The following is a 27,242-nucleotide window of genomic DNA, read 5'->3' on the forward strand; positions in this document are numbered from 1 at the left end:
ATTATTATTATTATTATATTCCATGTTAAAATCCACAACAAGCCACACCTTTAATTCCAGGAGAACACCAGCAGCATCATCATCTATGTATCACTATGATGCTGTTGTACATTGTAACGTATATTCACAGTAACTATTACTGTGTGTTTGTGTATTTTCACAGTATATATCCTAGATACTGTATTTCACTGTAAGTTACGCTCATTTAATCAAGTACTGTAAATACAGTTATGTCATATATTACTGTGTTATAGCGGGATATTTACCCATAACAATATTGTATATATATATATATATACTGTTTTCAGTTATGCCATATTATTGTGATTTAGCAGTATTTCCCCCCCAATGTAAATACTATTGTACAACAATGCAAAATATTTACACAATTTTAAAAGCAAAACAAAGTGTAATTGACTAAAAGCCAAATGAGTAATAATACAGCAGCTGCAGCCAGGTCTCTCTAAAACAAAGGAGCTGAAGGAGGAGCCTTTTGACAGGCCCTGAAAACTCTAAACAGATGAGACCACTGTTAAACCTCTGTTGCTAGGCAACAAATGATGCTTCTGAGACTTCTGAGAGGTAAGATTAGCTCCCCCACTTACTATTGGGCTCCACATTTACTCTACAGTAAATCAATCCCATCTATAGGTAGGGTATAAGCCAGGTAGGATTAGCCCTTCATTATCATCATTGGTGTTATTTTATGTTCCTCCTGTTCTATGTTTACTGTAAACAGTACGACTGAAAACAGTGACGCAACAAGTCACTGTTTTCAGTCGTCAATGTTCATGCACGTACAAAATCCAGCCAGACTATTTTTGTCCGTCTGGACTAAAGACTTTCATTAAAATGTGTAAATTGCCTGGGATTGGTTGGGGCTGGCGCTCCACACGGTGCAGTGTTACGCATTATTGTCCAGCAGGGGGCAGCATACACAGGACAGGAGTGTGGTTTACATCACATTAGGTTGTCAATTTTAGCCTTCAAAATAAAATATAGCCTGGGATAGTAGCCAATGGGTTATGCCAAACAAAAAAAAATATATTAATTCGTTGGTCACGGGATGATTTTAAAAAATACGGATAGGGAAATTAAATGACTTTCTTATTGTTAACGACTATTAAAAGTGTAAGTCTGTGTTCTCTAGCGTGCTTATAACACTATAACACAATTAATAATTTTCTTTTGCTATTCAGTTAAAATAAAGCTGTATGTGTCCAGTTTTAGTTCCTTTGACAAGTAAAAAACAATGAAATAAAGATAATGTTAACTAAGTGTACCACTGATATGGTTCATTTCACATTGCTGTGTTTCATGTTTGAACCAGTTGCCCAGTGAGTCAAGAGCTATTCAGTTTGTGCTTTTGTTTTGAAAAATATCACACCGGAAGTGCAAGTCTTGTTGTGGCTAGCGGAACACCGGCTACATCATCTGTGTGCTAGCTGAGCGGTGTTGCACGTTGCTAGTTAGTTGCAATGTTGTAGCTATTAGCACGACAGTCTTTCGCTGGGAGGGAGACGTGCCATTTAATCTGATAAATATCCGGTTGTCAATACTTAGTTATTATCAGGCCACCCAGCACTCACTTGTCGGATAACGGGAATTATACAGCAAGTGTCTCTGCTAGCTTGCTGTCTTCTATCTTAACCTGCTAGCCTACCCAGCTAGCTAGTTAGCCGCTAGCTTTCTCCCGTCTCCTCCCACAGTATAAACCGTCTCCTGCCCGGCGAGTGCACCATGGCGATGAGACAGACTCCGCTCACCTGCTCCGGTCATACCCGGCCTGTGGTTGACTTGGCCTTCAGTGGAATCACTCCATTTGGCTACTTCCTCATCAGCGCCTGTAAAGGTAAGATAAACACTGTAAAAGTGTAACGTTTTTTAATACAACACTTATGAGCTGTTTCCTGGACAAAACAATCCGGTCTAACACCTGTGGACATCAATCTATAGCCATTTCTATCCACATTTATGATCTTATTATGGTTAAAAGTCATTATTTGAAATAGCTGTGTGGTGCTCATCTAACAAAGCATCCAAAGGTTGCTGTGGCTGATGGGTGCTGTTCACATTTGAATCCATACCACCCTGAAATAAGTATTAGTACTCATCGGTGCCCTTTCCCTGTACTTTATTTTCTTATACATATCATACATGTACACACTCACTGAGCCCATAGTATTTATAAATAAACTGACTCTTCTGGCAATAAACACTATTTATTAATTATGTAAACACACTAAGCTTTCAGTTAGCTGGTATCGGTCAAAGCACAGAGTTTGGTACCCAACCTTATTCACATGTTATGTCTCCACTCATCGGTGTAACATCTGCGTTCCTGTCTTTGTCAGATGGCAAGCCCATGTTGCGCCAGGGAGACACAGGGGACTGGATCGGAACGTTTCTGGGTCACAAAGGTGCTGTCTGGGGAGCCACTCTGAACACAGATGCCACCAAAGCAGCCACCGCCGCTGCCGACTTCACAGCGTGAGTGGACTCTGTCAAAGAGGCAGACAGGCTGTACTTTGAGTTTTGTTTGAATGTCACGTTTCCTCAACCCCCACGACTGGTGTTGGTGTCATCACAGTACAAATTAGACATGTTTGTTTATTGAGCACTTACATGAGCAACTTTCATTATTAAGTCATTATTACTGTTCACTGCTTTTTTTTTTATTGTTTAAAGGAAAAACCTCCCTGGTCTGGTATCAATGTTATCATCATGTTTAATCAATATATAAAGTTCTTTTTGGAGATCACTTCATCTTCTCCTCAGAAACCAGAAGTAGACCTCGTCACAGTACACTGCTGTCGGTTAACAGATTACGTTTTACACTTTTCAGGAAGGTGTGGGATGCAGTGAGTGGAGACGAGGTCCTCACACTGGCACACAAACACATAGTCAAGACCGTCAACTTTACGAAGGTAAGTGCAAATCTCACTTTACCCGCACATATTTTGTATATTTACTTTTTTGTCCCTTTCACTATGGTTTAGAACAAGGAGTCATAGTGTTTAGACACATTTGTGCTCTCTGAGGGCTTTCTCTGTTTTAATATGATTTCTCTGTTTAATTCTGCCCTGTCTTCCTCAGGATAGCAACTTCCTCCTAACCGCAGGAAACGACAAGCTGCTGCGGATCTATGATCTCAGCAGCCCAGAGGCAGGTAAGTGAATGTGTCAAACAAGAGGCAAGAGGCTGTCTCAGCTACATTTAACTTGTACGTTGGTGTGGATAAGAAATGCAAATGTAACAGGTTTATCGCTAACTCCTGTCCTCTCTCACACAATGGCACTTGAATTAGTTAAATCTGTCGTTCTTTGTCGTTATTTTTATTATATCGTTATTTCAATATCTGTATTTATTTTCAATATAAAAATAGGAAAATGAACAAGGGCAGTTTGCATGGAGTTTGCGTGTTCTCCGTGTGTGACTAATGCACTGACTAATGCTCTCTGCATTAGTCATTGCAGCACTGCCCTCTACTGGAGCCAGTTCTGACTTAACCCATTAAGGCCTGAAACGCCTGGAAAACCTGTCTCTAAAACCTGAGCTTCAATGGCTACTAAAAGACTGATTTCTCAGCCTCTGTAGCAGATATAGGAACACAATTCAAAAAGTATTTGAGAGCTTACACCTGTGGCTTTCCTGTGAAATTTTGTTTATTTATATACAAAAATGTAAAGTGAATAACTATTTTCAATTAGAAACAGTAAGAAAATAAAGTAATATCAACTTGTGTCAGTGCCTTGATTTAGTCCTGATAGAGTGTGAAGAACAAGAACAGCATGTAATGACTGTAACAGTCTCTGCAGGTAAATCCACTGTCACCCCTGCTGAGCGGTTGTAAACACTCCGTCGATTACGGTGGTATTTATCGTCATTATCGCCGACTTCAAACATAATTATGTCTTAACAATAAATCCCTGTCCATTGGTTCAGTGAGTTCGAAGTTATCAGCGATGACGTCATCGAAGACGAGAAACTCCTCAAAATCACTGCCTTCAGAAATCTCTCCGCTGAAGACCCCCCGAAAATTGACGTATCCACTTTACCGGTGTCTATAGAAGAAATGCGGCAATGCTTTCCTGGCGTCAATGGGTTAAATAAATCGGCGAAGGTGCAGCGCGATAAAGCAGCGGAAAGTAAAATTACTCCAAAAAATGTGAAAATCAAGGATGCCAGACACACACGCACACAGACGCAACTTGCTTTATAGATAGATATTAAACTTAGTCATTGTTGTATCATTGACTGATGAATGCCCATGTGTTTCAGCTCCACAAGAGATTGCAGGTCACACCTCAGCCATAAAGAAAGCCTTATGGTGTAATGACGATAAGCAGATCCTCTCAGCTGCTGATGACAAAACCATACGGTGAGTCGGTGAAGAGGGCTTCTCATGGTTTGACTTGTATTTGCATCAGTTATCACATCTGAACCTGTGTGTGTGTGTTTTCAGACTCTGGGACAGGACCTCCACAGAGGTGGTGAAGACGCTGACATTTGAAACATCAGTGAGCAGCATGGAGTACGTGGCTGATGGAGAGATTCTTGTGATCACTTATGGGAAGACGATTGGTTTCTACGATGCTCTGACGTAAGTGCAACTACACGTTACGTTTAGGGTGTATGACAGTTGGAAATATTAGGCTATTGATTCGTTGAGTCGCACAAATCATACGTCACTCATAGCCTCGGATAAATTGGTCATTAGTGATAAATTAGCATTATAGCAGATGAGATATAAGATTAAAGATTAAGATGAACTATTGCTGGTTGTCTGACGTTGTTTAAATGTGATTCCATGTTCCAGCCTGGACCTGATCAAGACTGTGGAGGCTCCAGCTCCCATTAACTCGGCCTCCCTCCACCCAGATAAGGACTTCTTTGTTGCCGGTGGAGAAGACTTCAAGCTTTATAAATTTGACTACAGCACTAAGGAAGAGCTTGGTGAGTAGCAAAGCTTGCACCACTGTTGCTGAGGATCTTGATAAGTGAGGATCTGTACTTGAGCTGAGGCAGGGTGCCCCCACTTTAAAGTACTGCAGGGAATTAAGATGCAACATTCCTGCCTGTTCACTTCACTTTCCTGTTATGTTTAACTTATTTAAAAACAAAATGGTAATGAAGTAAAACATGAACACTGTTTAAAAAGTACACCAAAAACTCTGGTCTTTAACCCTCCCATATTACGCTGTTGCTGCTTCTCTTTTATGCAGAATCCTATAAGGGTCACTTTGGTCCAGTGCACTGTGTGAGGTTCAGTCCAGACGGTGAGCTGTACGCCAGTGGCTCTGAGGACGGCACCCTCCGACTGTGGCAGACGGCGGTGGGCAAAACCTACGGCCTGTGGAAGTGCGTCCTCCCTGGTAATAATCCAGCTTATGTTGCAACTTAATGCCCTCTACACTTAATATTCCAACATTTCAGCATACATTTAGAGTTTAGAGCACATTTATTTATTTTAAAAAACATTGTCATGATGGGAATGTTTGAAGACTGTTGTAAAACAGATATAGGGTGCTTTTGCTTTTTATCAGCAAATTACAACACATTACAATTAAATGAGTGTGCCTATTGGTCCTGTTCACATCTGGTCGTCGGACCTTGGTACTCTGATCACAATGAGGCCGTTCTTGTTTTTAATTCCATAATTAAGATTAATTAAGCGTGTATTTGCATACAGAGCATGAAGTGAAATCTGATGCTTTCCATTGCAAAATTGTGAACTAATTAACTTAGAAGTGGCCCACTGATGATTGGATCACATGAGACGGCTGTGAATTCCACCTGAATGGGCTTTCAAATCACTCTGAATAAAGAAAGACAACAATAACAGGACACTGGGGCAGAATAATTTGAATGTTTTAGCAAAGTATGTATTTTAAACGTCTGACTGTACAGATGTGTCTGTTCAGTGTGAGTTGCAGGTAGAGAAAGCTGGGGGGGGGCAGTACTGTGACATGAAATACGCCTTTAACCAACCAGGAATAAGAAATCATGATCAGTTTTAAGACTGTGGTGGTGGGCCGGTCCTTTCTGTCTCTCTTGGGAAATCGCATGAATCGAGCATGATGCAGATTTGCCAGGTGTGGATGAATACCAGTTCTAAAGGTGTCAGATTTCATGTTCTGCTGCCTCAGTATGGATACATTGATTTTATGAGGCTTAATAATGCATTCTAGTTAAATTGGAAGACAGAACTGGGACGTTATCCACAAAATGTCCAGTTTAGTTGAGAAGATGGGGGGAAAAAAATAAGGATACAAACGTTTACTATTGAGAGGAGTGCCAGCCATCTTGGAATCCTATTTGAGGGTTTGTGAGTTTCTTCTTTTTGAGTTGGAAAGCTGACCCTGAAATTCTGACCTCACTATTAGCATGCTTCTGTCAAAGATGTTGTCCTCCACAGAGTTATCTGGAGTGATTTTTCATTGTCTTGTTTCGTTCTGTTGTGCGTCTGTCTTTGCTCTTCAGAGGACCTGGTGACAGAGAACTCTGAGCCACTGTACAACTCGCCGCCTGAGATCAAAGCCTGAGGAGAAAGCAGTTATTGTTTTGAAACGAGATGAGAACCGTCAAGGAAGAAGAGAAGGAAAAGCAAGAGGTGTTCCAGTGTGTTCTATCAGGCCCCAGCAAGGAGCAGAGTTCAGAGCATCTCCATCCATCAGAAACTGATGTGGATATTACGAGTGCTCTGTCTGTCATAGACCAACCATCTCTCTCTCTCTCTCACACACACACACACACACAGATTTTATGTAGTCACGTGGACAGCATGGGCTGGAGAGTAAAGCAGTAGAGCTGTGAATGTGTCACATCCATCGCTGCCTGCTTTCTCTCTGTTCAGCCCAGTTCTGTCTGTCTGTTTAAAAGTTATTTTAACTTCCCTTGACCCCTGAACCCTGAATTCCCCCAAATCACATGTTGCTAAGATCACTTTTGGTTTCCACATTTAAGGTAATGACTGAGCTGGACTAAGGCTTTTGTTTTCAGTTCATAGTTACAAGAATACTGGTGATAGATGCACAGTTTGTGCTTAAAGGTGCTTTCATTTCTTCAGAGACCTTGCTTTGAGTATTCGCTGCCATCATACTGGTCGAGTATGTGATGTTTAGTGTCCGAATAAAAGAAGAATATTGTTTCGTGACAAAGTGGAAAGGGAAGAATTGTCATTGGGTTTTCTTTTCCCCATTTTGGGTTCTGTCTTCATTTGTGTCCAGTGATAAAATAATAAAACTGTGCATTACTCTTTTCTTTGAAAGTAATGCGAAAAGAGCAAAGTGGCTTGGGTGTCGTTTTCTGCTCTCATCTCTGCCGGCTGGGGGAAGCATGGGGCTGTTGTGTGGCTGTTTGATATACAAATCTGAATCAGAAAAGCTTTTATTGCCAAGTATGATTTAACACATACAAGGAATTTGTTCTGGTGTCACTGGTGCATGACAAACAACAATCTCTAAATATAAACTATTAGCACTTAAAATTTTAAAATATAACAATAAGAACAAGAAACCAGATTTTTAAGTAAAAGGGGTCACAATTTACCGTGACACAGCATAGTTGAAAAATCTAGAACATAAAGGGTACACCAATAGCACAACAAGTTAAGTGGACATAAAACACTACAATGAAATTGTATAAGAAAGGGGAAAAAAGTATTAAAAGGGGTGGGGTAAATAAAATCAAAGATAAAAAAATAAATTTAAAAAATCCTTTATTTGGACCAATATAAAACAAACGCACACATATGTATATGTATATGTGTATATATTTTTTAATTGATAAAACTTAGACGTGAGTAACATTGCAATATATAGTGTATATCATGGAGGAATTGAAAATAAAATCCAAATAAAGGATTTTTTATATAATCTTCGATTATTATTTACCCCATCCCTTTTAATACTTTTTTTCTCTCTTATACAATGTAATTGTAGTGTTTTAATAGATAATGTAAAATGTTGGAAAAGAAAGCTTTACTGAATAGAGCAAAATATATTAAAAAAAGGGGGAACGGCAAACCTCCTATTCAAACTTGTCAATGGGCGTGTCCGCATCACGTGACGCGGACTTCCTGCTTGTTCCACAAATGAGGAAGAGTTTTACAACAACGACTGGCCAATGGGAGGCGCTCCTTACATGGAATCACTTCCGGTCCGGTCATCCTCGTGACCATAGACATATAACAGTTATATGCCTATGCTCGTGACTGTCCATGCTCTTCATTCCTCCAAAAACACTTCATTACCGCCTCTGCGTGACAGAATGAAGACACGTGGTTTTTAGCATCTTGTCTCGTTATTATTATTCACTTTTTATTATTTTTGATTTTACTCATTCCCCCCCGTTGCCAATAGTTCTGCGTTACCGGTTACTTCCAGCAGGAGGCGCTGGTTAGCCGCTGAGCTGCGAGTATATTCCCCCTCCGTGTTTCCCTCTTTTCCCTCTTGGTGCTAGCTAGCTAGCTAACTCGCCCGTGTTTCCGCGCCTCTGTCCCCGAGTCCGCACGCCGATATGTCAGAGTACCTGGAAGACCCGTCCATACTCACCAAGGACAAGCTGAAGAGCGAGCTGTTGGCTAACAACGTGGAGCTACCCGTCGGCAACCCGACCAAGGACGTGTACGTGCAGCTGTACCTGAAGAACCTGACCGCTCAGAACAAGAAACACGCCATGGACACGGCCGCGACATGGGACGCCTTCTCCAGCGACGAGGAGCTGCCGCCGCCCGTGGTCTCCAGCAGAAGCCGATCCTCGGGCAGAGTGAGTTCCATGAGCGGCCTCATGTCCGTGTTCTTCTGTTGTTTTCACAGACTCACACCAAACACTGAGCTTCAATAAGTTTATGTAACTTCTACTGTGACCGGTTCATGTGCAGCTACTTTATTTATCCACGAGTTTCAGATTAGTCGATTAATCGTAAGTAACGTCATTATGTATGTATTGGTATGAAATGAAGACCAGTTGTTAGTACTAGAACAAACAATCAGAACAGTTAGTCGACCATTAACCCGCCACTGAAGTCATTTATAATTATTACAATCGTCGATTAATCGTTTGAGTTTCAAACCCTAACTCGCACATGGAGTCGTTGTGTATTGCAAATGCATATTTAATTGCAGAAAACAATCGTTTACAAAAACAGAATAGACTATTTTTTTAGATATTAAGTGTTAAAATAAATGTTTAATATAAATGCGGAAAACTTTATTTAAAAAAACAAACAACTGATACCAAATCAAATGAACGTGAATATGCAGCTTTACAATCTTCTCACAGTTCCAGTCGATAATTATAATAATAAATAAGTAAACTGAATGGTTTAACCCCACACTCCCTTCATGGACCCTGTTGTGTCTGAAGATCCACGCCCCAAAGACGTCTTTGTAACTTTCTGGACCAAAGCTGAGAGTGAAACTGGAGTTCATCATTCATCCATGATCATTTTGAAAGTGGCCTCATTCATTTTCTTATTCGTGGTCTTTGTTAGTTTCCTACTCTGCACGTTGATCCGTTTACAAAAGACTTGTGAATGAATTTGAGGCCAAACCTCTGATCATTTCAGACCCAGACTCACTCCACCCCCCACACTACAGCTCTGACATGGAGTATCATTCATCACTGTTGATAACAGCAGCAAATCAACAGCAGCCTTGACTTTATCTACTGATCAAAACTGGTTTGTTTAGTGTGCAGGGTTTGAACGAGTGGCTCTCGTGCCATCATCTGCTCTTTTTGACGCTGTAATTGAATCAGTTTGGTGATTTTGATCGGACTTGTTGAAACAGTGACTCCACCTGTTTCACCAAACGTGATCCAGTAACACCAAACGTGATCCCGTCCTCAAAGTAAAAGAATACAGTTGTTGTTGGATGTGTAAACAGCTGCTGGGAGCTGGTTGTCACGGCAGGGTTTGTGCTCTCAGTCTTCCAGTTTCTGTGATGATCCATGTGTTGCTTTCTCAGCATCGCTCGGTTATTTCAGTGATGATAATTCACCTCAGTCGATAGCGCCGGGGGAGGGAATTGATTCACATAGGAATCACGACTCTTATCATCCACGATTCTGAATCGATTCACAAACTTCAAAAATCGATTTTAAAAAAAAAAAAATATATTTTTCTATTTTGAAAAACCACAAAATAAACTGTACACAAATAACACAAAACACCAGTTTGTTATTTGTGTACAGTTTATTTTTGTAACTTCTGGGAGAATAAGGCAGCTAGCATAAGCATTTATATATGCTTTTTATATTTTGTGTACAGTAAGTAAGTTTTTATTTGTTTTGAATGAATAAATGTTAACTTTTGTCTTAAATTTGCATTTGTGTTATCACATTATCTTAGACAAACTCTATTGTTTTGATGCCATAATTTGCCATAACACACTATGCATTGTATCAAGTTTTTAATCGAGAATTGTATGAATCGAGAATGGATTTTGAATCGAATCGTGAGCCACCCAAAGATTCACATCCCTATCAGTCGATGACCTCCCTGCCTTCTTTTGTGTGTCTTGTGTTTCCTCGTATGGAATTTGAATTGGTCACTACAAGTGCAGCTATAGTTTCAAACACAGAGTAATTATTTTTTTTTTAAATAATGATAATATTTTACTTATTTTAAAGGATCGAAAGCAAAGAAAAATAGTAGAAATAAAATAGTCCTAAGGGACTAAAGGAGTCTTAATAGACTCGTATCACGGAGAAAACTGTCTAGATCACTGATGGCTGCCAGAATATAAAGCCATTTAACACTGATTTTAAATAACACTGTCCACGGTTTTACATTTCCTAATTTTCCCTTTATGTTTGCAAATTCTGTTTAACATTTTGTTACTTAAATGCACACCAGGTCTCATTTATATTCCCTTTTTGGTTAAAACAACAGCCTCATTCGCCGCTGTCTTGTTGTGGTCTGTGCATCACCTGTCCTTAGCCGCTGCCTGGTCTAAGTGTGGAGTGAAGCAGGTGTGCAGCCACAGGACGTGTCTGTGCACGACAGACAGAATGACGGGCGTGAGCAAACCAGAAGTGGCGAATCAGAAATAACATGTCACACACGTGGGCGATGATGCATGTGTGTTCGTCTCATTCTTGTGCTTCCGCTTGTCGTCGAAGAACAGTTGCCTTGTTGTGTGCGGCAAGAATTCCTTTTCTTAGCCCTTGCATGGGTAAAGGTCGCCTGGGTGCAGCAGCAGATCTGTTGTGAGGTGAGGATAGTGAGGCTGAGCCATCTTTCATGACTTATTAGGTTAGATTTGTCAGCATCACCTGTCAAACAAGTCTCACCTGTTGATTGTGCAGGTGTGTGTGTGTGTGTGGGGGGGGGGGGGTTATATAGGCACCTTTGAATCATTCAACTGCAAAGTATATGATACGACGGAGGTAATTTAAAGGTGTAGTAGCAGGAATGCTGTAAGGTAATGCGCGCGCACACACACACAAACTGGGTTATTCCAAAACCGGTCTCCCTTTACACACACACTCTTTCCACTCCCCTGTTGTTTGTGTGAGTGTGATCAAACCACGCTGTAGCACTGAGTAGAAGTGGAGTGGATGCCTCGGTGCTGGCTTAATGAGCAGGTGCAACGCCATGTTGGATCCCATGAGAGTTATTTCTGCGTACCCTTTGCAGATGTTCCCTTCTCTAGGGTAGAAAACAGCAGAAATGCAGCATTCAGTTTTGATTGTGTCTGATTGTGTAGAAAAGCATACCACACTTTGTGTTTCTGTGAAGATCAGCGTCTTTTGCAGCCTGTTTAGTTGCCTGAGCTGCTATATTATAATTTTGCTCCTGACCTCAAACATTGTGCCAAACCAGAAAAAAGGTAAACAACATTTAAGGATGCTATAGATTGTCTGTAGGAAATTTTCATATTCAAAAAAATAAATAGGCAGACTCCAAACCAAACTGTGGACATTCTCTAAACTGCACACAATAAAATAATGCAATATTTTTTAAAGTTTCTCATTGTTAAGAAGGATCCCACTCAGGAACATTTGTATATTTTATACCCTAACCCATGTGCAGTCGCTGGATAGGCTGCATAATTGTCCTGCGTATCATTAAAACCATAGTGATAAAACAGGACATTTTTCACTCCAGGAAATTGTGGAGTGAATATGATTGAGTTAAAAGAGAATTATTAGTTGATGAGAGCTGATGGCATATTTACACCTGACAGTCCCAACAATGAGAACGCCTGAAGTGATTAGTTTTGGATAATTTAATTTGACAATTTAAACCTTGGTCAGGTCTCTATGCCTGTAACTGTAATCTGTGGAAAAATACACAAATAGCTGTGTAAACAAAGAGGAATTTCATGCTTATTTTAATTGGCTTACAGGTCCAGATATGAAATGTGAAATGCTGATAAAACACTGAGGGTTTTTATATCATTACAGCATTTGAGGAATCATCATGCTAACTATGACTCTAGTGCATCATTGGCTAGATTTCCATTTCCACAGAACTTCCTCCAATCCCGAAAAGATTCATTCGATTGAAATTTCTAATTCCATCGTTTCCATTGACACAAAATTAAATGATCACGTATCAAACATTCAGTTGGAATGGACCATATTGACATACGCAGTGTTGTCTAATTCTCTGGAAGAAGAAGCTTCACTTCCACTGCACGCGTCTCCTCGTCCTCTCGCTGCACTTTAGTACGAATCAAACGCGTAACCACCAAACCAGGAAGTTAGGAGTGTTTATACAAACACAAATCTGATTGACCATTGGCATACACCAGCCCTCTTGTTTGGAATTACATTTGTTTTCGGACATTATACATGACATTATTTTATTCCGATTACTTGTAAACATAGCTAGTGAGCCATAAAAAACCTAAACGGGAAACTGGACAAAAATTGTGTGTCTTCATAACTATTTACTCGACAGTATTTTCTCAGTCACTATTTTCTTACATATTAATGTGTGTAGAGGCCAAACGCTGCATCTGCTCTACACTTTAAAGACCGAGGACTCAGAGCAGACGAGAGCTTCAGCTGCACTGATCTTATTGGATTTGGCGTCTTCATGGAGGAAATGCTTTTGTCAGGAGGAAGACACTCTGCTCTGACTGACTCCATGTGCTTGTGTAGTAAAAAGTCAAGGCTGTGGTAATTGGCCTATCCTTTGTTTTGTGAAGCAGTGCAGTTGTAATGTCACAGTTGTTTATCTTTAAAGTCAGAGCTTGTGTTACAGTGATTAAAGGCTGCTGGTCAGTGGTGGAGGTGGATATACGGAACACAGGTAATTCCTGACATTTTTTAAATTCCTACAAGCCTTTTTTTTCCCAAGTGAACCTTAAAGGCTCAAATACTTTCAGTCTGTCGAGCATGAACGTTTCTCCCCTTCTACCACGGTGCTCTACTATGAAGAATGTATGTCATCTATTGCAAACAGTTGTGGTTAATCACAGCCGAGCACAAACCACACTCCACTGTTACTCATTCAGACTCTGTTACATCATGCAGCCACAGGTCCTGGCTCGTCTCGCCATTGAACCACTCCGTCCTCAGTTTGGCGAGGAGTTGTAGAGGAAAGTGTGACCGTGTTCGTAGTGACTTTACTCCACAGAGCCGTGGGCCAACGCCAAGCTATGAGCTCAGAGTTCAACGGGGTGTGGCTCATAGAGGCGGGAGCTCAGGCTCCATTTTCCCTCCTTTTTTTTCTTCCTCTTTTTTGCAGTGAGTGCGAGTGATTATGAAACTGACTGGCTCGTATCCAGACCCAGCCCTGCTCTGGGCCCACTGAGAGCCAGGCCAGTGAGGGAGCTCTCTCTCACGTTCAGTTCATGCTTTGAACCGTGGCAGCACATTCCTCACATTCACTCTCAGTCTGTGCTCTCACTGATCACATCAACATGGGCAGTAGGGATGTGAATCTTTGGGTGTCTCACGGTTCGATTCAAAATCGATTCTCGATTATAAAATGTATACGATGCATAGTGTGTTAAAGCGGATCTAGACAGGTTCCAATTAACTCTGTTTTTTAGTGTGTATCTGCGTCATTACCTTGTTTAAGAAGCCCTGAAGGTTCTAAACAAACAGTTCAGCCACTGCTGAGAACACTGTGTTTTATTGTGATCTCGGGCTCAGCGAGATCTCTGAAAAAACCCGGTCCGGTTACGTAAACAGCCGTTCTCCTGAACAGCAGATCCTTCTGCTCCGGGCACTAGTCCGGGTACATCCGGTTGCGTACATTGAACCGCAGAAGAAGAAGAATAACGTCCGTTGTGGAGGTGTTTCACGAGCGACAGTGTCTTCTGACTCTGGGTCTGACTCCGGGTCAAAGGTCGTCAAAGGGACTGCGACGGGGAGTCGTGAAGAAGCTATTTTTAAACACTGTTAAAACAATGTTTTGATAATGAGTAGCAGTGCTTCCACCGTTCCAGAGGGGGGAGCTGTGCTTCTGAGAGCTGGTGTGCTGAATATGTCACTTCCGGGTACTGGCCAATCACAAGACAGTTGGGAAGTCTCTACGCTGGCAGGCCAATCACAACACAGTCTGTCTTCTGGGGTGAGATTTCAGTCTAAAACACCGCGGCTGAGGAGAGCTTCAGTAAGGAGAAATTCTTATCAGCTTTTACAGCAACTAGGAGGTTTTTGACCATAAAAACAAGTTAATGTATGTAAGTAGACCTCCATAACTAACATATGTGCAACTGGACCACTCTATGTGAGCTTTATGGTCAATTATGGCATCAAAACAATACAGTTTGTATAAGATAATGTGATCACACAAAGGCAAACTTAAGACAAAAGATAACATTTATTAATTGAAAACAAATAAAAACTTACTTACTGTACAAAAAATAACTTTACCATAAATTTATAAATAAACTGTACACAAATAACACAAACTGGTATTTTGTGTTTTTTCAAAATAGAAACTTCAAAATATATATATATATATATATATACATATATATATATATTTATTTATTTTTTTTGAAAATCGAATCGAGTTTATGAATATATTCCTAATTGTGGATAATTAGAATCGTGATTCTTATGTGAATCGATTTTTTTCCCCCACCCCTAATGGTCAGTCTTTGAGGAGATTGTTTTATGGGACAACAAAGCACTTTTTTAAAGGTCCAGTCTGTGTAAAATATAGTAGGAATTATTTTCATATTGCGGAAATTTAAAAAGTCAGCTTTACGACGGCCATCATGTCTTTTATATTTCTCACAATGGACAACAGGGGTGGGCTCAATATTTGGTAATATCGGTGTCCTTCGTCATGCAGTACAATAATTGATGCACCGGGATATTGCGCTAAAGATATGCCGTTTACTGTAATAGAGAAGCAAAGAAACTAGAACAACTAGATTATCCCTGCTGGAAGATCCTTTCTGTGAGTCGTCTCTGATCCTGACACAGGTCCATGCTGTGGCCTTGCAAATGCAAACAGCGATGTGTTTAAAATTCCAAATCCGATTTTAAATTGATTATTTGAGTTGTGTTTTTAAGCTAAAGTGGATAAAGTGAGAGAAATGCGTCACAACAATGTTATGCATAGGTGGATTAATTCTGACCAAATCCAAAGGAAACAGAAGATCAGTGTTGATATCCTGTCTGAGAATAAACCCAGTCACTGTTACAGACTCATGTGTGTCCAATTACTGCCCTGCAGTCCATGTCCATCTTTACGGTGTGGATTATATCAGGTGATTAGTCTGTGGTGCCCTGTACACTGAACCATACTCAATTCATTCATTCCTGCAGCATATTTCTGTCAGTTGAACATATGGCTGCATGTTTAATTTGTGTAGTTGCGTCACAAACCTGCAAAGCATATCTTGCGTGCATGCAGTATTTACTCAGAGGCAGAGCCTCGCTCAGTCGTGAGGGAGGAGACCCAGGACTATATTACAGATGCCGCTGGCTTCAAACACAGTAATTTCCTGTCGGCTGAGTGATGGAGGGGCAGCTGGTTTGTTTACTATCGGATCATCAAAATGGCAGGAATCTCTGCTGAGAAAGTGCCGCTTGTTCCACTCTTTCACTCTGTGTAACTTCATTTTAGAAAGGTGAAGAAAGCTGCTGTTCCCAGTCACATGTGCTGGCTGTGCGTGACACGAAGCAGCTGTGGGATCTTCTGAACTGTGGAGTCTACCTGCACAGTTCTCATGAGTGTGTGTGTGTGAAAGCTCAACATACTCGGCTTTCCATAAAGGGAATTTACTTTTTTAAATTATTTGTCTATAAAATAAAGATATGTGCTGTGGTTAGTGTAAAACTTGATGCATTTCAGGCCCATATGTTTTGCAGATTTTGGTGTATTTTCCTCCATCTCATAAAATATAACCATTTAATTATAAAAAAAACACAATACAATTAAATGCTTAACTTAAGTATGTACAGTCTGTCCCTCCTATGTGACATTAAAATCAGCCTACATTTATTAGACTACAGACAAATTCCCTGCAGCAAGGTAACAAACTCCTTCCATTTTTGTTTGTTTTTAGCCGCGTAAAGAGCTGCTCTCGCTTCACTGTTACTGTGTACACAGTTGTAACGTTTGTATTGTGTGCATTTCAACAGGACTGTTTTGTCTCAAGTCAAACATGGCTGTTGTTGAGTAGATATTTCCGTGAATGACACAGCTGCAAACTATCCTCTGGCAGTCAAGTTTATCATGGTAATATAGTGCTTTCGTCACAGATGGTGCACAAACCCGCACGCGCCCAGAGACAAATGCTGTCGGCTGGTGCTTTTGATGTCATAACTGACTGTTTACGTCGCCTCAGGACAAAGAAAGAAATCAATGACAGCTTTCGATGTGACCCTGATGAGTGTTTTTAATCTGTACGCGACAATTACTTCATTGACTGGGCTGCTCTGTCGTTTTCCAACAGAAAGCCACCAGGAAAACAGACAAGGTTCAGCTGGACGAGGTGGACGTGACCGTGCTGACCGACGAGGGCCTGAGGGAAGAGCTGCTCAAGCATGGCGCGGATGTGGGGCCAGTCGTGGGTGAGTCCACATGTAGTCAGAAACGGCAGCAGGCTAGTGAGAGTAAAGGCTGTGGTCAGACACACACATGCACTCGGGTGACAGAATTCACAAGTCTTTGGTATGTTCGCTAATGACATGCCATGTAGGACCCAAGGGTTTTTTCGGGATTGTGTTTTTCACCGAGTTCAACATGACAGTCAACATATACTATGTCAAATTGGTGACATTCAAACAAATTGCAGATGAAGGCAAATCATGAACAAATAAAAGTAAAGGTTGATGCCAAACCCTGGTTAAAAATGGACCCTGGTATTCAGTTGATCATTAGTGACTATAAATGAGTTCCCATGATGTGTCTCGTATTCTCAGTACTGGAAAATTAAATTCCCCCTTTATGCTGGCTACATAAAAAAAGAGATCTCCCCAATGTTTGGAAATTCCATTCACTAAATAGAGTCATTGAAAGTGATTGAACTTTGTGCAAAAAGAAATTGTTGATATGTTATATTCATTGCTTGTTGTTCTGTAGACTAAGGCCCTATCCCAATTTTTCCCCTAACCCTACATTTTGTGCGTTCTCGTGTAGGGTGGAGCAAGGGGAAATGCGATTTTCCCCTTATAATCAACCCTCAAAATGTAGTGAGCTCTGGTGCAGGCTTAAAAAGAAGTGGAAGAGGAATTTACCCATGATGCTTTGCAAATTCAGCGAGTCGGCCGATATTTTTCAACAAATATGTCGAATTGTGTTGGAATATGTTGGTTTGATATACATCCAAAGGACCGTTGCGCTTTGAACACTAATGTCAGAAAATAAGTGACCATTTATGAAAGCTGATAGCTAACTAGCTAGCGAGCGGCTACCCGCCGAGCGCCCCGAGAGAGCAGGCCCGCCACGCAGAGCTGCGTGACGGGCAAACGCTCTCGAAGCACCCGGCAAACAGCCACCAGCTAGCTCTGCTACATGTGTGTAGTTTTGTCAGTGTGTGTGGATGTGTGAACCAGCGTTCACTTGAACGCAAATACCCTGGACTTGTCAGATTTCAATCTCATGATTTAGCGTTTACGAGGACGGAGAAAAACAAACAGCTGGATCTGCTGCATTTTTCCTGAATGAAATAGTAGCACGCTCCACCGGTAGAATTGTCAACATGTGACGTAGGTTAGCACGTTCGTTACGTTCACTATGCTAATTTGCATGTAGTGGTGTCCCAATACCACTTCCCTCAACGAGGGGAACTTGTGGTTGAGGGCGATCAAAACCAAGGGTAAATATATTGAGGGGGAGGTATTGGGACGGAGCCTAAGCCTGCACAGGACAAACTGGTCCTGGAAAGTCTTTGAAAAGTCCTTGAATTTGTCTCTCTCTGAGTGCAAGAGGCATGACATGCAGACACACGGCTTCCTTTAGAGCCCAAAAACATCATTGTACAAACACGTGTCAGTAATTAAAAGTAACCCTGAGCCAGCCGAATGTTGGGGGGAGGGGGTGTTTGTAAATGAAATCTGAAATGTTGGGAGCACCATCTCAATCACTTCACATAATTTCTGTGAAAACCCGTCTAGAATAACAGAATAACAAACAATGGTCCAAGCGAGGAGAGAGTATTTACAGAATCTCCCTGTAAAAAAGTTTCTGACACATTTGCACCAGAACAGTCATTCCGTCTCACTCACGGCTCACTTGATTTACATGATGCAGAACGGTCATTATGGACTTATGATCAATAACACCAACACACTGTGGCTGTAATCTCTAATATGTTCAGTAGAATAGTGGAATTATATTCCTGCCTACATGTTAACTTAAATCTTTACTGTAGTGAATGTTTATGATATTATAGTTTATGTCCGTCACATATATATATATATATATATGTATATATATATATATATGTATATATATATATATATGTATATGTATATGTATATATATATATATATATATATATATATATATATATATATATATATATATATATATATATATATATATATATATATATATATATATATATATATATATATATATATAGTGGTGTCAGAGTTGTAAACATAAGTGTGTTCACTGTGATGCTGACATGGACTGTGCCTGTCACTGTTCCTCAGCGTCCACGCGTAAATTGTACGAGAAGAAGCTGCAGAAGCTACTGGACAATGGGCCCACAGCAGTTCTACCACCACAGCAAGTCAACCACAATGGTCACTCTGAATCAGACCTGTACAGTGACAAGGAGGATGGTAAGACACACACACGCGCTAGACTTATACTTGACCATCTTTGTGTTCTTTTATTATTGAAGAGTGATCTAATGGCGTAATAATTCTTGCACACTCTCTGTAAATCATATAAACTTTATTTCACTTCTCAAATATCACTGTTTGTCTCCTATATGATATATATTTAACTGAAATTTAGGAAAATCATGAAGATTTACAGGGGTGCCAACATTTTTGCATACCACTGTTTATACAATAATATAATAATATTACACTCACCAGACTATTATATAAAAAGCCTACTAAAAGCCTACTAGGACTGTCACTTTTTCCCAAAAACAAGGTTCTAATATAATGTTTTGAAGTTGGTCAGGATGTTGACTGAGTGTATTACGATGCTTTGTCAGAAGTGACAGCAGTACCAGTACCAGTACCAGAACCAGAACCAGAACCAGAACCTGTAGCAGAGGTGGTACCAGAGCCTGAACCAACTCCAGTGGTGGAGAGACCGTTGAGGAGCCGAGGGAAGACGCCCATCACCACACGCACCCGCAGCAGCCAGCACCAAACGGTAACCTAAATACTCGTCTTTAACCTCCGGTACCGGGGGCAGCTACAAATGGGTCATAAAACCATGTCTAACTTTAACGAACACAGACATGCTGCATACCCACAGAAAGGTCAGAAACTCCGCTAAAAGCTCATATAGACCATTCTTATGTTATGAAACGCCGATGGATCAAACCCGCAGGAGCGAAAAACAAAACGTTACAGCGCACAAATTGAAGAGCAGCACCGGAGCGTCAGCGTGATTATGTAAACAAAAAAATATGTGTCGGCTGGACAGCGGAGAATCCACAGATTCCAGCGGTACCATTTTAAGAAATCTCAAATGGCACAGATGGTGCCAAACTGTGCCAAACGAGAGAACGCCTAGACATCTCTTTACTAAAACCAGAGTAAAAATTTTTTTTACTCTGCTTCACTTCAGCAGCATCAGACTTTGCACAGCTCATGTCCTTGTGTTGTTACATGACCTCCATGTGTTTTCAAGCTCCTACTGCATATTTTAAAGGTGATATTTACTTTAAAATGCAATATTTTTTTAGGCGAGAGAAAAAAATCCAAAATGTTCCATGTACATTTACTCTGACACAGTGGCATCTACAGTGAAACTTACACCTCTGGTGGAATCTCACAAGTGTTATCTTTATTTTGATACCAACATAATCCACATAGAGTTTGTTACTGCAGAGATTTTCTCTATTTAGTTTGTCATTTTCGAGCAGGGACTCCAAAAAGAGGGTCAGGGAAGAAGTGGTTACTGTTTGTTTCACTTGGATATGAGGCTGCTGTGAAACTGTCGGTTTTGACCAAGACGATCTGAAGTAGTGGTTCTTGAGGAATTGTTGCTGTGGAATGTGAAGCAGGTAGTGAGGGACACCCACAGTCTGCCTTTGATTATGTAGTTTCCTCCAACAGCAGCAAAGAAAGCGTTTTTTCATTTTATTGGAGTGCAGTTACACCCATCACAGTATGAGCCTGTGGGTTCATTCTGAGAGAGCTGCTCACTCACTGACTTAGAGCACATGATGTGGATTAGCTGCTGCAGCGCACACATGTTGGATGCTTTGGACATTTATGTGTCCAGCAGTTAGTGTGTGAACTTTACTCAGACCTTGCTCCTAATGACTGCTCCGTCTTTCCTGGATCCCTGACAAAATGACCTCAAGTTTCCTGTTTGAATCAATTTTAACATTCATTCATGTAAATTTGGTGGTGAAACTACTTGTCAGATACTGTGAAGGCTTGATCTTCAGCATGTGACATATAATCTAACCTTGTGCTGATGGCTGGTCTCTGTGAGCGGCTCCACCTGGTGTTCAGACGGTGAAGGTTCAACCTGTTAAGACGAGGCCTCCAGGAATGAGAGGCATGTGGTCTATATTGAGTCGGGGGGAGGGGAGGAAAAATTCCATCAGGATTTTGGCTTCCTGTCTGTCACTGCCATTAGCATTCCTCTCTCTCTACGTCATTTTATGAATGCATATTCTGAGGGGACTTTTTTTTCCACCAACAGCCAAAAGTGTAACTAAACCGTAAACCACTTTTTCAGGTGTAAACCAGTGTGTGTAAACCAGTGTGGGATCAATGGGTTGATCCAGGTGGAAATATTTACAGTAAAGTGTAAAGCAGACCCGGGGCCACATGCAGCCCTTCCATCAATTTCATGTGGCCCGCCACTTAAATGTTTGTGGACCAGACTCCTCTGTTAAATATTGAGATTTTAGACATTTCCCATTTTTTAACATCGTCCAAACAAATAAATCCGATTTAAATTTAAAATCGATTCAGCACCCAGCCCTTGTCTTTGCGCATCAAAACAAACATGTTTTACTTTAATTTTACATTATTGTCACAAATGTTGTTGTTGGATCACGATGGAATAATATTATTTTAAGCTAACGCCGCCCACCCCGACTCACCAGTTGTTATTCCTCACACAGTTGGGCTTTTCTTCAGTTGACTGCCCCCTACTGACCAGACTTGAACCTCATGTGGCCCCCAGGTCATTTGAGTTTGAGACCCCTGGTGTAAAGCCCAATTTATACTCCTGCGTAAAGTGCTCTGCGTAGGTTATGCAGAGCCTGTCGCAGAGCCTCTGCGTCATCTCCGACTGCACAAAATATTTATATAAGTGTCCGTCACTCCGTCAAGGGACAACGGAGACGGCAAGAGCTGTGATTGGTCCTCAGGACAGGCCGAGCTAAGCTGCTCTGTGCCGGCTCACAGTGCGCACCAAGCATCCACAGAGGCGGAGCTGATCACCGCCGACAACGTTGCTGCCAAACTATAAATACGTCATATCTTAACACACACAGCACATGTTTAGACTCTAAATGGCCAATTTATCTCCTCAACTTATCTTAAAACTGCGTTTCGTGACACAGAAATGTGAGAAATGGCCACTGTTTTAACAACAACAGTCTTTCTCTCTCGGACGCCATTGCTCACTGTGGCCAAAAGCACAACAACCTTGCGCAGCGACCCCTAATGATCGGGCGTGAAATTGCAGTGCGTATCCGTCCACGACGCAGAAGTATGAAGGCTCAAGTGGTCTCCGTGGTTACGCAGTCAGATAATGCATTACGCAGCCGGAGAAGTATATTGTGGCCTTAAAGTATTTAAATTACACTTTCTCTATAGTATAGTATAAAATAGGGTGTCTTTAGGATGTCCTGCCTAAAAGTAGGGCGTCTAATTTCTTATTATTTAGTCCCCAGGACTGCCGGACGCCCCCTGCTGGCTAAAAGCCTGCTCAAGATTATGATAACTGTCAGAATTAGAGCTATTGAACGGCTTGTCAGCATCAGTGTGTAATCACCACTTTGCATCCTCCCTCCTCTTCTCTGTACTCCTGGTCTGGGTGTTCCAGCAGATCATACCTGACGACCTCAGGCCCGTACTGAGAGATCCAGTCCAGTTAGAGTCTAACTGGAAGGTTCATCACGAGCCTGAGGGTCCAGCACGTGTTGAACCCTGCTCTACGTTGTCCAGACGTGTTCAGGTAGCTGTAGGCTGTAGCAGGCCGTTGGTTCTCTCACTGATGTATGCATGGACTCACTGGCTGGTTGGTTCCACTGTCTGCTGATGTCTTTGAGATGAGCACCATCTCAGCCTGCACCTGAGGTGATGGGGGGGTGTCACGTGTAGATAAAGCGAGTTGCTATTTTGTCAGGATAAAGGACCAACACATCGTCATCATCAATAACTTCTGAGCTGTTTGGTGCCTTTTTCCCCTTCTGTTATCCACTGATGCCATTTGTTGACAAATCTTGGAGGGGAAACTCGTGGGGGTCACAAACTGCAAAAAACATACTTTGCTGAACAGGGCACCTTGGTCTTGTGAGGACTGAATACATAAAATAAATTATTAATTACCTCGTGACTGGTTGCATGAGGATGACGTGACCCAACCAGAGTTTGCACTGCTGCTGTTTTTTAAGTAAAGCTTCACATTTCATTTCAGCTCATTGACATCTGCATTCATTAATAGTCATCATCTGTTCCGTCATGCTAGCTGATCGACTGATACTACTGATGATGGTAAACTGAAGATCGTTGTAGTTTTGTGACATTATTTATCAACAACTCTTAAACTAATACATGAAATAAATAGCTGGCAATTTGCATATGGAAATGGTCATTAGTTGCAGCCCTAGAACCAATCTGTAACGAGTGTATTTAGAAAACTAGCATGTTTTTTGTCGGTATGTTTTGGAGTGTTTTTGATCACTTCTCTAATAATCTCATGTGGGTTACGTTCACGTTGAAGAGTCAGCCTGAAGGACACCGACCACCAGCTGCTGCCAGCGTCTCCTCTCCTCTGGTTCACCTCACCAGAGTCGACCCATTCTACTTTAGCCCCCGGAGTAACGTGTCGCCCAGTCGGAGGCAGGAGTCCACCTGGACTGTGTCACAGCTGCACAGTAAAGCCTGCAGTGTCTCTGCAGCAGGGGTACAACACCACTTCTTTCCTCTTCTTTCTCTCACTCCACCACTCAGTGACACATGTCTGAAAGCTGCATGGTCTTGAAACACAAGAAGCTGAAACTCCCTCCCTCTCTATAGGTTATTCTGTATAGTTGTTCTGATGAATTGCATACTTGGTGTGAGTGCAGCTGTTGAGGCCTCTGCAGGGACACTTGTGTAACAGCTGAACTGTTGGCTGGTTCACACATGTCGTCTGTGGGCAGCGAGTGTGGCTCTGCAGACGTCCAGCTGCTGAGACCAAGACCAGCTTCTTGTCCTCCATCAGAGCAGTGAGGACAGAGGACTTCATGTCCACGCTGTCAGGGGAGACTCTGCTCTGTTCCACACTGGAAATGGTGTAGATGTGGTTTCATTTCAAGTTGTCACGTGGTGTGAGGTGTGTAGTGTTAGGCAGGGGGCCCTCTGCTGGTCTGCATGTGCACCTGCAGGTGTCTGAAGTGTAGTAAATGTGGTATTTTCTTCCATTATGACAGGAGCAGTGGTGATGGCTCTCTAATGAATGCTTGACCTTTTCTTTTCTGTAGGTGGAGAAGATCACAGCCAGTGAACAGAACACTAAAGTGGTGGAGAAGAAGCACGTTCTGAAGGAGCTCTTCCACAATGACCTCAACAGTCCAACAGGAATCTCGTAAGTGATTCAGCTTTTATTCACTCAGTATTTACACTCATCAGTACACAACAGCTGTGTATTGTGTGATTCTCTTGGCCCTTGACACTATGAACTGTATAGTCATACTAGTTTAAAACACCAGGCCTGGTGTAGAGGGAGACTGATCAATTGGGACAGGACTTTTAGAAATGTGGTTCCTTTTTAAACCAAGCACCAAAGATTGAGCTCTCAAAGCCAAATTTGGAGTGAGACATAAGGTTTTTTCTATGCATTCCGGTCAAAATTCCTCAGCTCCACTCTGATCATATAACCTGGTATCTAGAGTAGAACAGTATTTCCGCTTTTCCTCCAAGTACCACCAGAGGAAACTTGCGTTCCACAACAGTTATATATTATTTTAATAATCATAATAGAATAACATTTACTTTGTAGATCCATTTTATTGAACATATTATATGTAAATACACTGCAGTGCAGACAAAAAAAGGATTGTGGTGTGAATAGTTGTTTTTAAAGGTGTCCACTTGTGATTGAATCTCTCAGGATGATGTTAGTTTCAGGTCTGAACAAAGCCTTTGTTACAACAACAATAAGCAGAACCTTAAGACAGTGAGGGCTCTTTTATAAACATGGTCCAGACGAGCTGAACCAAGGTGTGAAAGAAACCAGGACTCTTTCATATTTATTTTTCTTAGTCTGAATGCCCAGGATTTTAAATGGTCTTTTGGATCATTATTAATGCGATACACAATATTACTGTCCTAACTGGAAATGATCCTGAAGCTATCACTAAAGCGTGGACAGCTAAACCTTAACTGGACAGCTGTTGTTGTCTGTGTTTAAAAGCCACACGTCAAATGTGGGTGCACAGGACAACATATACAGAGAGTCCAGTCATGTCTGGACACAAAAGTCTGATTTTGTGAAAAATGCTCGTCTCTTGCAGCGCCACCTGTCGGCGTCCCATCAAAGGAGCAGCCGGTCGCCCGCTGATGCCCAGCGACCTGTGGAACAATGAAAACAGCCTGTTCTCTCCAAAGATCACCAAGACCAGCAGCTCCTCCTGCTACACAGAGAGCCGCACTGTCAACAGAGTCAGCAGCCTGCCTCCTTCTCTTACTTCCAACACCACTTCCTCCTCCTCCTCCTCCTCCTCCTCCTCCTCTTCCTCTGCCAGGCTTTTGTCTGCTGCGCCCCCTGCGGGTCAGACCAAAGTAGCACGCCGTGGCATGTCCCTGTGGATTAAGCTGTTCCTGCTGGCCATCGTGGCTGCCTTCCTGTTCTTGGTGTACCAGGCCATGGAGACCAACGGCATCGGTCCATTCATAACCTCAGACAAAGAAGCGGTCGGCGGCAGCACAGCATAGAGAGCTCAGCATCTGAGGGAAAGGAGAAGCACCGTCTGCTTCCATGGTTTTTCTTTTTGTTTTCAAGTGTGAATCTGCATTGTAGCCATTTTTTCACAGGTGCTGTGAGGTTACCTCTTCACCCCCCTTATCGTCATCCATCTTTAATTTTATATATATATGCCTTTTTTCCTCCTTCATAATAAATGAGTTTTTAACTGAATCCCTAAAGTGAAGCGACTGTTTCAGAGACACTTCTACGAATTTCCATGACATGTGAAAGGACAGTACAGCACCTGAGCCTCACTGTCCCTGGGGTCACAAAGACAGCCACTGCTCCACATTGAGAGACACAAACACAGTACTTCAGAAAACATGTGGACTCCACTTTTTCTTTTCTTTTTTACCGAGTTTTGTTTAATGTAAGTGTGTGTGTGTGTGTGAGAAATATTTTTAGATATTTTTTTTTTCACTCTTTGCCTTTGCTTCTGTCTCTCAGTCCTTTTAAAGTCTCCAATTTGAACGTGTAATGTTGTTTTGTACTTGACCATCTTTGTTAATGAGACGTGGAGGCCTCTCATCTTAATTGAATGCTTCTATATCTTCTTAAACCTTATGCCAATATTTTCTTAATCTTCTCTTATAATAAAATTGAATGTCCCAGTGTATCCTACGTGATTATGTAGCCACTGTCACAAATAATAAACATCTACCCAATACGATGTCATGTTACTGTGCCTCTGTCATATACACACTCCTGATCAAAATGTTAAGACCGGTTTAAGAGTCCCACAAGAACTGCATATATATAGATAATACATATATTATATATTGTATAGATACCGATTTATTTATAGTATTGGGTCCGCTTTTCTCTCTCCACACATCCATAGCCACAATTTTATCAATTCTTTCAATACTATAAATAAATCGGTATCTATACAATATATAATATATGTATCATCTATATATATGTAGTACTTATCGGACTGTTACAGTGTTAGGAGGTTTGACAGCCGGCTGCGGTGAGGAGGCATTGGCAAAACTTTGCGAGATAACGCAAACATTTTTATTTTTTTTTCCCTCTATGTCGCTTTTTTTTTCTCCATGGCCCTTTAGGGTCTGTGGTAGACCCAAAAAAAACTCTACGGGCCAGAGCCGGAGGATCCGATTGGCTGTTTGTTACGACAGGTTAAGATCCTCGACCCAAGTTAAAGCTCGTCACTGGTACCAACTGCAGTCCCAGAACCATACTCCTGCGTAAAGCGCTCTACGTTGGTTACGCAGACCCCTCTACGTCGTCTCCAGCTCACTCCGTCAAGGGACAATGGAGACGGCAAGGGCTGCGATGGGTCCTCGTTCAGTTTCTGGGCGGCATCACCGGGCATGCGGTGGCTGCCCTGGTGAGAAATATGAGGGAGCACACGGCGTAGAAGTTCATTTGCCAGCTGACATTCGGAAGTGAGTTTCTTCACCCATGTCCCTCAGTGCCGACCAACCGGTCGCTGGCTTCCCTATTTAACGTATCCCGGTAA

General features: G+C 41.7%; 2 protein-coding genes across 2 annotated transcripts; both read left to right on the forward strand.

Moving 5' to 3' along the window:
• The first annotated feature begins 1,450 nt into the window (after positions 1–1,450).
• Positions 1,451–7,246, forward strand: strap (serine/threonine kinase receptor associated protein). Its single transcript, XM_083906594.1, has 9 exons — positions 1,451–1,852; positions 2,355–2,490; positions 2,846–2,927; positions 3,097–3,169; positions 4,282–4,381; positions 4,466–4,603; positions 4,820–4,956; positions 5,226–5,375; positions 6,484–7,246. Exons 1-9 carry the CDS (start codon positions 1,741–1,743, stop codon positions 6,543–6,545), a joined length of 990 nt encoding a protein of 329 aa, XP_083762720.1. The 5' UTR covers positions 1,451–1,740; the 3' UTR covers positions 6,546–7,246.
• Positions 7,247–8,504: 1,258 nt separating this feature from the next.
• tmpoa (thymopoietin a) lies at positions 8,505–26,366 on the forward strand. Its single transcript, XM_083907025.1, has 6 exons — positions 8,505–8,769; positions 16,881–16,998; positions 19,087–19,218; positions 19,605–19,768; positions 24,276–24,379; positions 25,308–26,366. Exons 1-6 carry the CDS (start codon positions 8,521–8,523, stop codon positions 25,726–25,728), a joined length of 1,188 nt encoding a protein of 395 aa, XP_083763151.1. The 5' UTR covers positions 8,505–8,520; the 3' UTR covers positions 25,729–26,366.
• Positions 26,367–27,242: the final 876 nt, after the last annotated feature.

The sequence above is a fragment of the Microchirus variegatus genome, assembly GCF_963457635.1.
Source record: "Microchirus variegatus genome assembly, chromosome: 20".
Classification (NCBI taxonomy): Eukaryota; Metazoa; Chordata; class Actinopteri; order Pleuronectiformes; family Soleidae; genus Microchirus; species Microchirus variegatus.